This window comes from Rissa tridactyla, chromosome 3 (genome assembly GCF_028500815.1).
Source record: "Rissa tridactyla isolate bRisTri1 chromosome 3, bRisTri1.patW.cur.20221130, whole genome shotgun sequence".
In the NCBI taxonomy this organism is placed as follows: Eukaryota; Metazoa; Chordata; class Aves; order Charadriiformes; family Laridae; genus Rissa; species Rissa tridactyla.
The window spans coordinates 105273472-105286433 of NC_071468.1; the positions used below are offsets into that span (position 1 = coordinate 105273472).

The 12962-nt window shown below is 37.4% G+C and overlaps 1 protein-coding gene across 2 annotated transcripts in view; it reads right to left on the reverse strand.

Annotated features, from left to right (window-relative positions):
- Window positions 1-1701: 1701 nt before the first annotated feature.
- Window positions 1702-12962, reverse strand: part of SH3YL1 (SH3 and SYLF domain containing 1) — a 55917-nt gene continuing 44656 nt past the window's right edge. For both annotated transcript variants that reach the window (XM_054194534.1, XM_054194533.1), the window contains exon 10: window positions 1702-6984. In XM_054194534.1, coding sequence (XP_054050509.1) covers window positions 6785-6984 — 200 coding nt within the window. In that variant the 3' untranslated portion in view covers window positions 1702-6784. The remainder of the gene's footprint in view (window positions 6985-12962) is intronic.

Consider the following 12962-nt stretch of genomic DNA (forward strand, 5'->3'; position numbering starts at 1 on the left):
TTTATTTCCCTCAACAGCATTATTTAAATTTATTGTGAGGCATAACTCACATCTAATTGCGTGAAAACTAGAGTCTAAAATGATTTAAAACCCTTGGAGAACAGGATTTGACTAGCATTTGCATTTGGAAAATAAAATTAAAATGTCTAAAAGCATAAAAGGCACTGCAAATATTGTGAAAACAGGATGTTCAGAAACTCAGAACAACAACTTCCATTTACAGGAATGATTGGAGAATTTAAGGACCCAAAGCCAGTTAACCAGCCTCTCCTCCCCTCTCCCCCCAGCTAACTATTTGGTGCAGTGGTTAGCGTTACTCAGATGTTTAGAAGGAGGCCACAGGAAGGTTAGGTTTAATTGCCCTGGACAATAGTCAGGGGCAACCACAGTCCTTGAGGATTTGGCAAGTCAGTCACTAAAAGGCCATGCACAGCACAGGAACAGAACAAGACTGGAGAAGGATGCGCAGCTGGAAGAGAAGAAGAGAGGAGGGAAAATTCTTTGCTTCAAAATGTCTTAATAAAATTACTTTAACTATGATTGCTGCTTTTGTGAATGGAATTAATTGTATTCAAGCAGCTTATGGAAACACTTCATATACTTAAAATGATCTTCAGGCTCACATTATCCCCACAGACAACATCCTCAGGTTCAACAGACAAGCAGCTCCTGGTTCTTCAGGCAAGCAAATCTTCCATGTGGTAGACAGTTATGTTTAGCTCCTCTAGGCACTGCCCAGCTTGCTTTCTCTGCCTCTCATACCGACTTTTGTATAAAACAAATTCTCATGCTTAGAAATAAGCATAAGCGTGCTAGGAGTATTTGCCTTTTCTATAATGTTAAACGGAACATGAACTTTGCCAGGTAAAAAGTTCAAGAACCGTTGAAGAGAACTCCAAAGCCAGTACTACCTATCAGCCTTAGAAAGGCAGATGCAAAGACTCAGCGATGCAGACGGCAGAATTCCTCTGCAGTCTACAGAATTTTTATTTCTACTGTTAAAAAAAAAGGTGTAGGTAAAGAATTACAGGATGAATCGCAGATATAGAAGAACGCGTGGATATCAATCTAGCGTTTGGGTTAGCATGTATTAGTTCATACACTCCTGGCATTTAAGGAACTATTTGCACTTAATTTTAGATGAAATTAACTAAAACCTTTTCCAAAGAATGAAGCTTGCTATTTCTTTTTATTTATTTTTCTTACATCAGTTATAGCATGGGAAAAGCCCAAAAGGTTTTCTTTGCAGTATTTCTAATTCAATTAAGAGCAAGAACCAATTAAAAACTCACAAATGGTTTCCCATGAACTTTTAGATTTAAGTGTTGGATAAATTTAGATTCTCAATACAACGTAATTTGATTTCAAAATGTTCTGGCCAAGATTTTTAGAAGTAGCTGCCTATAGGTAGGATGTTGTGTTTATATTTAGGCAACACAGAAGAAAGGTCTAAGTTTTAAAAGTTCTATGCATCTAAGTACCCACAATAAATTAACTTAAACAGCTGCAGTTCAGCTGCCTTTAGATCAGACAATTCTTCTAAAGACCTACTGCAAAGGCTACATAAATGACTATTTTTGTCTTCCTTATGATCCTATAGGCATAAGCTATGTATAGAATGGGTAGAAATGTATGCAATATGGATTTAAGACTGTAAAGTTTGACACAAGTTGTAAAAATCTGGTTTCAAAACTTGTGCATACATGATTACACCTACTGCAGAAATTTACTGAGCTTTTAAAAGAGAAACTCAGTTATTTTTCACAGAGATGCCAGTACTCAATCCTGAGGAATTTCCCCCTGCCCTTCTATCGTGGCTTAGGGTGGACGCATCCTACTCCCAATTTATTAAGGCAAATAGAACGGAATACCACTGAGGAAGACATTCCATCAGAATGAGCTGGTCCTTATCCAAACATGGATCTAAAATAACCACCCAGGGCATGCGCGTGTGTCTGTGTGTGTGTGTGCACAAAGAGAAAGAGTGAAACAGAACAGTTAATCAGTAAAGACCAGCCTGAGATGTTTTTGTGGAAGGTTCAATAAATGGGAATGCTTGGCCTGATATGAGAAAGGGGAGTGGGATTACATGTTTTCTTCTTACTGAAGAACTGGAGATATTAGCCACAACGGAAACTTACACCTACACCTAACAGAACTATTTTTTGGTCCGCAATGGCCCGAAAGGGAAAAAAAAGAATGGAGGAAAATGTCAGATCAAAAGTTTTGCAGTTATACTTATTACCAAAGTTATGAATTACATTATTAGCAAATTTCACTATTATAAACATTATGTAAAACTTGGTGTATTTGATAATTATGGGGTTCTTTTTCTGGTTTTTTTCAATGAATTTTCCTTGCAAAACTAACAGGCCCTGTAGTCAGCTAATGTAAATTTTGCTAAATGCCACGATAAAACAGATATCAAGTCTTTTGAAGTTTTCTTCTCTGGAAAGGGTGGATTTGAAGGACCTAAGCTGTCATATGACTTGAAACCACATAAAACACAGAAGAAGGAGAGTGAGTCTTGATCCAAAAGCTGGTGAGGAGATCGTATGCACTAGGATCTTCCTGTGAGTTGGACTCTTGCTGGATAGTCTTGGTAGATAGTCTTGTTACCATCTATATATATTCTCCGGTAAGCTTTTATTGTGGAAAAATAGAATATCTTTATGACATGGACAGTGAACAGCCTCACAAGGAAAAACTTGCATGCACTGAACAAACTCAGATCCGTGGAGAAGCTACATCATTTTAACATGTCTAAGACTCCAGAAGTGCCTTTCTGTAGGTGATAGAGGGAACTTAGGAATGAATTCAAACTCAGGTTTGAAAATATGGGAAGGGGGAAAATACATCTTAGGAAGCCTATGGAAACAGTTAAAAGAGGAACAAGACTAACTTCTCCCCTTTATCTTTCACCAGGTGTAAGCAATGAAAGCTATCACAAATGGATATAGATGGTAAAGCTTTAACCATATCAGATTTACCTCAAAAAATCTTATTTAGTCCTCTAAACTATTAGGAGGAATATCTTTGAGTCCACTAGAAACAAAGCAAGACCCAAACTCATGCTGAGGGTGAAAAAACCCTAAAGTTTTCATTCTCTGTCCTTCAACTGTGACAATTATGCAAGCATCTCAGTTTCTGAAAGGATGAACAGACATAAACAGCAGAGAAGACATATTCAAATGCTTGTAGCAGACAAATCATTTGATATTTTATAAAAGGCCAGAGTTGGTGAAAACTTTCTTGCAAACCTGCCCTCAGTACGTGTACATGTGTTACTGAATACATACCAGCTAGACATGTCAGAAGGAAGATTCTTTGTAGTGCACCTTGCAATACTGATCGGCCAGTCCAGTGACCCATGGGTAATCATATCCTGAGAAAAATGCTTAGAGGTACAACGGAAAAAAAATATTTCTGGGCACCATGAAAATCAAAATTTGAAGCCTATAATATGGTAAGCCGTAAGATTTCCTTCTTTCCTTCTACGTTGGCTATTTAGGATGGTGAAACATTTAATGTTAAGATGAATTATGATTAAGTTACCTGATGATGTTGAACACAGAGCATACAGTCCTAACTATTACCCTCAAGGAATTACCTTGCTCCAAATAAAGCCTGTGAAGACTGACAGGAAACTGGCCTAGCATGTATAAAATATAGTCACAAAATAAATATGGAATGTACCTGTATTATATACAGAGAAATTACTATTGTCTGATTAACTGCGCTTCAGCAGTAAAAATAGATGTTTTATATGCTGAAGGTAACTGCTTATAAGATGATGAACTGAACCTGCTCAACACCACAGCAGAAGTACTTTGCCTGTAATCCCTGTACCTTTTATTAAGTATCCCTTTGAGGTAACCCCATGGCTCTGTAACTCATTTTTTATCTTCTAGTACGGATACCTACTGATTTGCTCCTACAGACATCTATCCTCACAACCCCCCACTAAAAGCTGGAAGCCAGGCACCTCATAACTGGTCTACAAGCACATTTAATACTTTGTGCTAGAGGCATCATCTTCTTCAACATATTCTCTTTCTTCTGGATCTGGGTCAGGCATCCTGTAGCAACGGAACACATACACGGACTTTCTTTCATGGAAAAGTTCTCTTACCAGAACGTCTTTTGGGTGACTCTGTATATCTCTAGGTTTTTGTTCCTAAAAATACTGCAAAGAACCTGCTATATAACCACCTGACCCTTACAGATCTCTTAGTTTACTGAATTGCGCAGATTGCCTTTTACTGTAAAGCTTTTTTACTGTAAAACTTTTGGAATTAGCCTAAGCTCACTGACATGGGTTGATCCAGCCTGTGTTAAAGGCATGTAAAATCGGGCAGTAGAGTTCTGTAGTGCTTCAAGAAGGTTTGGTTTTGACAACCAATGGATTTTCTTGCGTTAGGCTAATGTACTGATTCTTTCCTATATTATATTTATACGAAGAAAGAAATGTTCCAGGTACGAGATATACTTCCCATTTAATATTTCCCCCTCAAAATGCAGCTTGGATTTAGTAATTAATCAGTACTATCCTGCAGAGTCTACAAACTATCATGAACACTTAAATTAGACAACCCTCGTTTTTCCCTGAACTCGGCTAAGGCAATCCCAGAAACTGAATTTACGTAAACAATAAAAAGATTTTATACTGTGGAAGTTCATAAATTCTGACAGTTTCATGGAAGGAGACACTTGAGATGAGTTAAGAAGCTTTAACAACCCTACACAAAGGCAAGTACACTGGCTGAAAAAGCAGCCAGCATTCTGAAAACGACTAATGAAGTACTACAGCACAATTCTGCTAGTGGATGCTTCAGCTTGTACTGCGTAACTAAAGTGCAGCAACAGGGTATAATAAATGCAGGAGTGATTCTTTGTGAATATGTGACATATCTAGCTTCTGAGTCTATGATATTATTATTATTAATCCTGTTCACTGAGTCTTGATATTGAATAATTTAATATTTTCTTGCTTAAAAAGCAACAGATGCACTCTATGAAAGATAAGTAAACACAGAATTTGCTTTCTCACCTCAAGTTGGCAGGTGCTACACCAGCCCTTCTAAAGGCATATATTAAGACTGCAGCTACGTGCTGTTATATAACTCTTTCCAACTGGTTGGAAAACACTTTGTAAAAAATTACCTGCAAGCAGTATGGATCCATTTGGTGGTGGTATCTGTCTGAAGACAGATCACATACAACTCTCTTGTCTGTAAGGCAAAGACTATGAAGGATTTTCATTGAAAAGTAGTAAACACATTTGACTACGGTTTCAGCCTCTTCTGTCTCATTTTGAGTTTGTTTATCAAAAACGTGTAGCCCAGTCTGAAAGAAATCCAGGACTTTTGCCAATGAGTGGAATGGCATGGTTTTCTAACAATGGTAACTCTTCCTCTATACTAGGCTTAACCTGCCATTCAGATGGGATAACTTAAAGCTAAACAGCACCTGACAGATTAGTAGATCATAACAGCAGATCAACTGCAACCTGGTTACTGTAAAGTTCACACATACTAATTTTCCATCTGATACTCATGTTAGAAAAAACAAGGACTTAACAAAATACATTTTCAGATGGGGAAAAGCTGAGACTGAAGAAGCATAATTATCACCTTGGGATTAATTCCATATAAGAGGCAAATTCAGCATATCCAGCAACGAGGAGGAAACTAAACTGGTTCCCAAAAACTCCAAGTCTCATTCTCACCTCTGCTCTGATTTGTCGCATCAAGTCAATACCTGCATCTGTAAAATGAAGTTGATTTACAAAAATACTCAAAATTAAGTTGAAATCTGAGAATGATAGTGCTATACATTGCTACTACATATATCCTACAGAAATATCTTCCCTATCTTACTGTTAATAATTTAGTCTATTTACCCTGTAACTTACTCTACAGTTCTCTTTCCTTAAAGATTAAACATTAAAAAAAATCTTAAATGGGAAGAAGCACGAAGAGTTGTGCAAGCTCACTTGTGAACCAGGCAGAGATTTCTCTATCTTGCTTTCCATCTGTGGAACAAGTTCCTGGGCGAATCAAGGTGCATCATAAGCCTATCTATTTTCTGGGAGGGACTATTCATGCATTTTATTAAACAAACTTTCAGAAGAGCTTAAATTCTTCAAATATGAGGGCAATATAAGATAAGCTATAAGAGCAGCTGAACTGCTTAACTGTTAGAGCTGTTTAAAAAAAGGTTTTTGTATACCTAACAAGGACAAACATTGTGGACCAGATCTAAAGTAGTTACTAAAAAGAACTGTAATGCCTAAAAGTGATTTTTAAAACCAAGTATAAAGGTAATTTCTTCTTCCATACCTGTGAAAAAATATCTGTGTTTAGTAAAAGTAAAGAACTCCAACTCAGAGATGGTTTGAAGCAAATTTGAGAGCATTTATTATAGAAAGAGTCCGTAAATTATAATTTAATAGAAATCAGTATTTTATCAGCATGTCTAGTTTTAAATTGTTTGTCATTTTTCTGTCATGTAAAAAATAAATCCATATAGCAAGACAGAATTGAAACTAGACACAAATTGGAGTACTTTTTATACAGCGACTTGCTCAAAAATAAAATTTCATCATAAATAGACCATCAGCTAGTGTTTATTTAAGAAATAAGAAATAAGTTTAGGGGAAAGTTAAGGTCATTTAATGCATTTCAATTCTGTGTTAGAATCTCATTTTAATAAAATCTGAAAAGTTAAAATATATTTTTCAATGTAAATATATTACTGCTTCAACATTTTCTTCTATACAAATTCAATTGTTATTTATGGCAACATAATTGGCTGGAAAGATGCCAGTTTGTCCTCCTATGCTTCCTTCCCACCAATCAAACTGGGAATCTGTTTTGGTTGTGACTGTGATTTTGTCTCCAGCTTTGAAAGTCAAGTCACCTGGCTGTTGTCCTTCGAATGAGTAAAGTGCTGTCACTTCTACTGGACTACTCCAAGAGTTTCCTGAAGTGAAAGAAATTAAATAAAAAGGAAATTACTAAACTGTACATACAGTAAGTCCTTAAATACAATATTCTTAAATGACAGCAGAAAACAGTGATAAAGACACCAAAATAATTTATCTGAGCACGTACACTGCTGATGAAAAAACCCTCCATTTCCATTACATTCTTAGGAAAGTGAAATTTGGATTCTAGTCTACCAGCACAGTCTATTTAATAAAGTAGTACTCTATAGAAAATAAAGAACAGCGATTTTTTCTATATGCCTCATGCGGCCAAACAGAGACGGTGGGAACAAAATCAGTGTGTTGACGAAAGTGCAAGTGCTTCCGAAAGACTGCTTAACAGAACCACTTTCTGGTTTTAGTTTTGGTATGTGTTCTCTGTGACAACTTCTTCACAGAAACTGCAAAACTGGAAGCAGGGTTTTGTTTTTTTTATCAATACTCAGGATATAGGATGGTAAAATACAAAATATCCACAGCACTTCCCTTCTCTTTCCATAGGGTCTGCAGTGTCTAGGATTTTGGTGTATCTCACATGTTAAACAAAAGCCACAAAAAGTCCTTGTGGAAAAAATTGACTATGGTTCGGTATACTGGAAGTGACTTGGCTTGCATAGTGGTGCTTTAGGCCACATATACAAACGGCTTTTATTCTCTTTCCACCAGTTTCTTAAATAACTCTTTCAGTCCTTAGCTGGGGTTGGAATCATGCCATGAGTCTTCTGACCCAGTTTTAAAATCATCTAAAGTCTTGAATGCTCCAGCCTCCATTCCCGTTGACGCTTTTTTAGCCAATATTTCAATTTTTATTATTATTGAACTTTTAATCTACGTGAGTATCTTAAGTTTGCTAACAATTATGTTTGCTCTCAATTCCTTTAACTGTTTGAACTATACAAGGTAGCTGCATTTGTTTGATGTTGATTTAGAAAACAGTTAAATCTCTCACATTAATGCATCTAGAAGTGAAAAGTGGAAGGTGAAATGGAAGACTAGTTAAGAGGAAATAATGAAGACATTTACAGTCTTCAGGTGGAGAGATTTCAGCACATATTGCTGCACAAATGATCGAACTTGCAAGATTAAAGGCTTTAAGCGTTAGCTGCACCTGCTTGCTGCCAAAACTGTATTGCAAAATAGAAAACCCAAGCTCTTCTTAGCCTACACACTGCAAGTACAGAGCTAGAAAGGATGGTGAGAGAAGCACTGATACAACTTCTTTTTGGCTATCTGTGGTCAACAACTGATACCCACAGAACTTTTCTTCTAGTTGCTTTTATCACTTTTATCACAAAAGAAAGAGGAAAAACACTTTTCCCCCAAGTCTCCGAAATACAAACTCTAGCCAAAAAAAGGACAGAGAGAGAAGAATAATGGATTACAAATGTATGCATAAACAGCATAGATTTTTTTTTCCCCAGCATCCGTCAACATATGTGTTCATTCCATAGGCCAGTTCTTCCCCTTCATGATCTGCTTTTGTAGCAGTCATCATCAAATGGAACAGGTTGCCCAGAGAGGTGGTGGATGCCCCATCCCTGGAAGTATTCAAGGCCAGGCTGGATGGGGCTCTGAGCAACCTGGTCTAGTGGGAGGTGTCCCTGCCTGTGGCAGGGGGGCTGGAACTAGATGATCTTTAAGGTCCCTTCCAACCTAACAATTCTATGATAAATAAAAAAATATTTCATCATGTGCTGGGAGAGTGCTGGTTACAGGTAAGTCGAATGCTCTCTCCCTTGATCACACAGTCTTTCTCTCTGTGTCCATATTCATGATCACACACCACTATTTCTTTTCATGTGAAAACAAAACCAGCTGAGAATCCTCATGTGCTCCACCAGTTATCCCTACCAAAAAAAGACAGCAAAACAGCTTTTCTAAATATCTTTTTCACTTTCAAACTTGAAAACCCGACAGACTGAGTATTCAGCAATTACATGATCTTCCTCCAAGAATTCAAGGATTTGATGCAGTCGGGATGATACGATGCGTTCCCATGCAAAGTGTGGTTTGAAGTTAGATATTCTGATCAGGAAAATCATAGCAAAACCCACAAAAGTAAAAGATGCTTTGACTTTCCCCTCCTAGTTTTAATTGAAGAACAGTAAGAAAGTACTGTGTCTCAGAACTCTTTAGGTGCTAAGGCATGAAAACAGTTATGACTCAGTCGCATATAAAAAGGTAGAGGGGGTGTGTTTTACTCCTGTGCCACATTTAGGTGGCACACATGGGTAAAAACACAGTTTATAAGTTATGATGAAGGCTACAAATTCTTATACTTTGAGTTTTTAACCACTTGTGTTTCCATCACCTAAATGCCCAAACAGATAATTGCTCAAGGAGAATTACACTTATATATTTATAACTGCCCAAACTATGTTAATATACTTGGAAAAAACAGATAATTGACAGCACAAAAGAAGAGACTGAAAGTGCTAAAAGTGACGGTGAGAGCTTCTTTTCACTACATTCAATGGAAGAAGTCTCACCACCACTTTAATATGCTGGACTTGTAGCAATGGCCACAAGTAATAGTAATGTTCCTCCATGGCTGAACTTGCATTAAGACTGTAATTCCTCTTACACAAACCACTGCGGATACTGAAATTGGCTCAGTAAAGTAGGAAGAAAAATGAAGGGAAACTAGACACAAATTAAAGTATGAGGAGGTGGAACAAAAGAAGTGGGTGCGAGATATTAAAGTGCAGGAGTGCATTCTATGCACCACAATCATGCCTCCAATTATTATTTGCTCTCTCATATGAAGAAGTTCGTTTTATGCATTTCCCTTCCCACTTTTTGCCCCTGTGCATGTGTATCTTTCCAAACATACAGAAACGTTAAAGCTCTACAGCTGATCATGAACACCGAGTTCTGTGCCCTTGCCCCATTTGCTACCTGCTGTCGTTTAAAGGCATTTTCCTGTTTTATTCCTGCTAGCTATTTCATAACAATTCCTACTTCATTTTCCCTAGCAGCTCTTTCCCATACTATAGTTTCATTTTATGTCTCACAAAGATTCTAATCTCTCTGCTTTAATTCTGTATTTTTGTAGCATAAAACAGATAAAATGCATACTTATTGCCTCCAGATCGCAGCACCCCGTGCTTCATATTTATATGGATCATCCTAAAAAATAGGTACCTTAAATGAATGCAGTGTTATGAAATCTATCATGTATATTATAAGGGGGAGCTATTTCATGTTCTTGTTTCCCAATTTCAGTTTTACATGAAAGGGTTTTACATAAAATTGTTATAGTCAACGTGAAGATTGCTGAATGCATATATTGAAATCGCATTTGCAGCTCACACAAGATGGTGCTACAGTGCTACATACAGCATATGATACTGAAATCATTGAGATTTATGAGTATGCACACTGGAATAAAAACAAATTACATCACGGAAAATCCTTAATTAACGGTATCTGAATACACACAGCACACTTCTACACACACAGTGGTCAAAACAGTAATACAGAAATTTTGGCTGAAGATCAATTAGTGCAGCAGCCAGCATACATATTCAGTGTTCTAGCATACATGGGTATGGCGTATGCTTGATAACAAACTGCTCTGACCACAATATCCTTTCATTTTTTTTTCATCTTTACATACCATAATGATTTGAACTTTTTGCTAAGGGCTACTGCTATGGATTAAGAACTTGATGATGTATAAACTAGAGTGAATTTATGGCCTCTTGGGTGCGCTGCAGTACCAGCCCCAGAGTGAATGAAAGAGCGATAAAGCTATCTTTAATTACAGCACATATACCGTAGAATGAAAGCCTTCTCTAGAAAGTTGCTATAGAACAGATACACTGGCTACAGTTGCATTTATCGGCTGAGGAGTGCCAGAGCCTTTCTTTGTCTTTGAGGACAACTGGCATAGACTGGCCACATAAATACTAATAAACGCTCACCATCCAGAGAGGAGAGCCACATCCAAACTACCTACACGTTTCTACACTGGAGTAACTCCTAAACCACATCTATGAATTAACTGGGAAAGTGCTCGGTGAAAATAACGGCAAGGAACTTTCTAACAACACAACCACATAGGTAACTGAGCTATAGTGCTTGAGCCCATGCCTTCACACTGTTTAATTTACTAGTAGATGTAGCCACTGTTTCACATTCTAATGTGAACCTATAAAATATTACTAAATTCATAGTCTGATTCTAAGATTTTTTTTTTAGGGAAAACCAGGCATTTTACATCGTTTTGGGTTCAGCTTATTATACTTTCAAAAACTAAATCTGAGTTGGAAGACACAGTGGTCCAGTCCAGCTGGACCAGTCCAGTGGGTCCCATATTTACTTTTACTGGCACAGATGTATCTATCCCCTAGCCACTGAATGTCTGATATTGAAGAGCTTGCAGAAGAATTATACAAAAACTGCGAAGTGCTGCTTTTGGCCAGTGACACAGCAATAAAACTGAAATAAGTTTCATGTGCTTGAGGTTACTGGTGAGATTGCTAAACATCCACTTTGCAAAAATTTGCTAACTGTCAGCAATTAAAGAGCTAGCATGATTTTGTGGGTCATGTGTGCACCTATATGATAGAAACTATAGGTGAAATAATACAAACTGTTGCTGCTGGTTTTGGGTTCATCTAAACCATATTAAAGAACTTGCAAAAAAGGAGTCCTGTGACTCAACTGTCACTGCCAATGAGCCATCTGATCAAGGGTACTGATGACTGATAGGGTAATCCTGTTGTTGACTGTCCATATATTATGCACTTTCTACTAAGTCTCTACTTCGGTAAATGAGCTGTGGGTCTGGTTTCTTTTGAAATTGAAAGGTTATAGCATTGCTTCCGTTGGTACACAACATACCATATGAAAACGTGATTGTCTAGGTAGATATATTTTTCCTGGAAACTGAAGTCTCTCTATCTTACTCAACTTTTTTGTGCAACCTTTAGAATGCATGGCTATAATTTTCGTTAAAAATCAATCTGAATGACCAACGCATTCAACATACTAACTTCTACTTTCTCTGTATTTTGTAAATAAGTAAAGAGAAATGACTGGAATTGCCACACTAAATGTTAAAAGTCAGATGAGTCTCCAGCATCAGAGACAACAGAAGTTGTACAGTGCTGGCATAAAAGCTCCACCAAAAAGCGTCAGCTTACAGAAAAGCTGTAATAGAATTCTCATTGCTTAAATGGAGACCTAGAAAACTAAGCAACCACACGAATGCTGTTTGTGCAGTAGAAGTAAGAGAAAACCAACAAACAGACCAAACGATGGAAAACAACTAATGGATTTAGGCAGATGCAAACATCTATGCTTTTAAAAACAAGTATATCAAGTATCAAAAAGGTTTACTATCACTAGTACAGTGTTCAGAGACATTGAAAGCCTTGAGTAATGCTCATAGGTTTAGGATGAGAGCTGTAACTAACAGTGAACAGACAGAAATCTTAGTTCTTTACCCATTATGGGACCCTGGGCTTTTGTTTGGAAAGAATTAGTATTGAGTTTATAATTCCAGTTCAGGAAAGAATCCAAAGTAGGCTGAAGAGCTAGGTTAATTACTGGGTCCTGCAAATCTCTTTAGTAAAAAATGACAGTTGGTGCCAGCAACAATGAAGACTTTACAGGAGATTTTAATAGCCACCCTCAGCCAATGGTCTGGACACCACCACCGGAAAAGATACAATTGTGAAGGTAAATACTGTGCTTGTATACATATGCTAATTATACAAAACTGCCTGAAGGATGTTCGTCCCAAATGATGATATTAAAAAGGAAGACTATTATCAGGTCCCAACTGGACACATCAAAGAGGAAGAGAACCATTAGCTTCATTCAACAGCTTTACCTGAGCCAGCAACATGTCATTGCAGCAAAGAAGGCAAACAGTATCCTGGGTTGCATTAGGCAAAGTATTGCCAACAGGTCAAGGGAGGTGGTCCTTCCCCTTTACTCAGCACTGGTGAGGCCCCACCTAGAG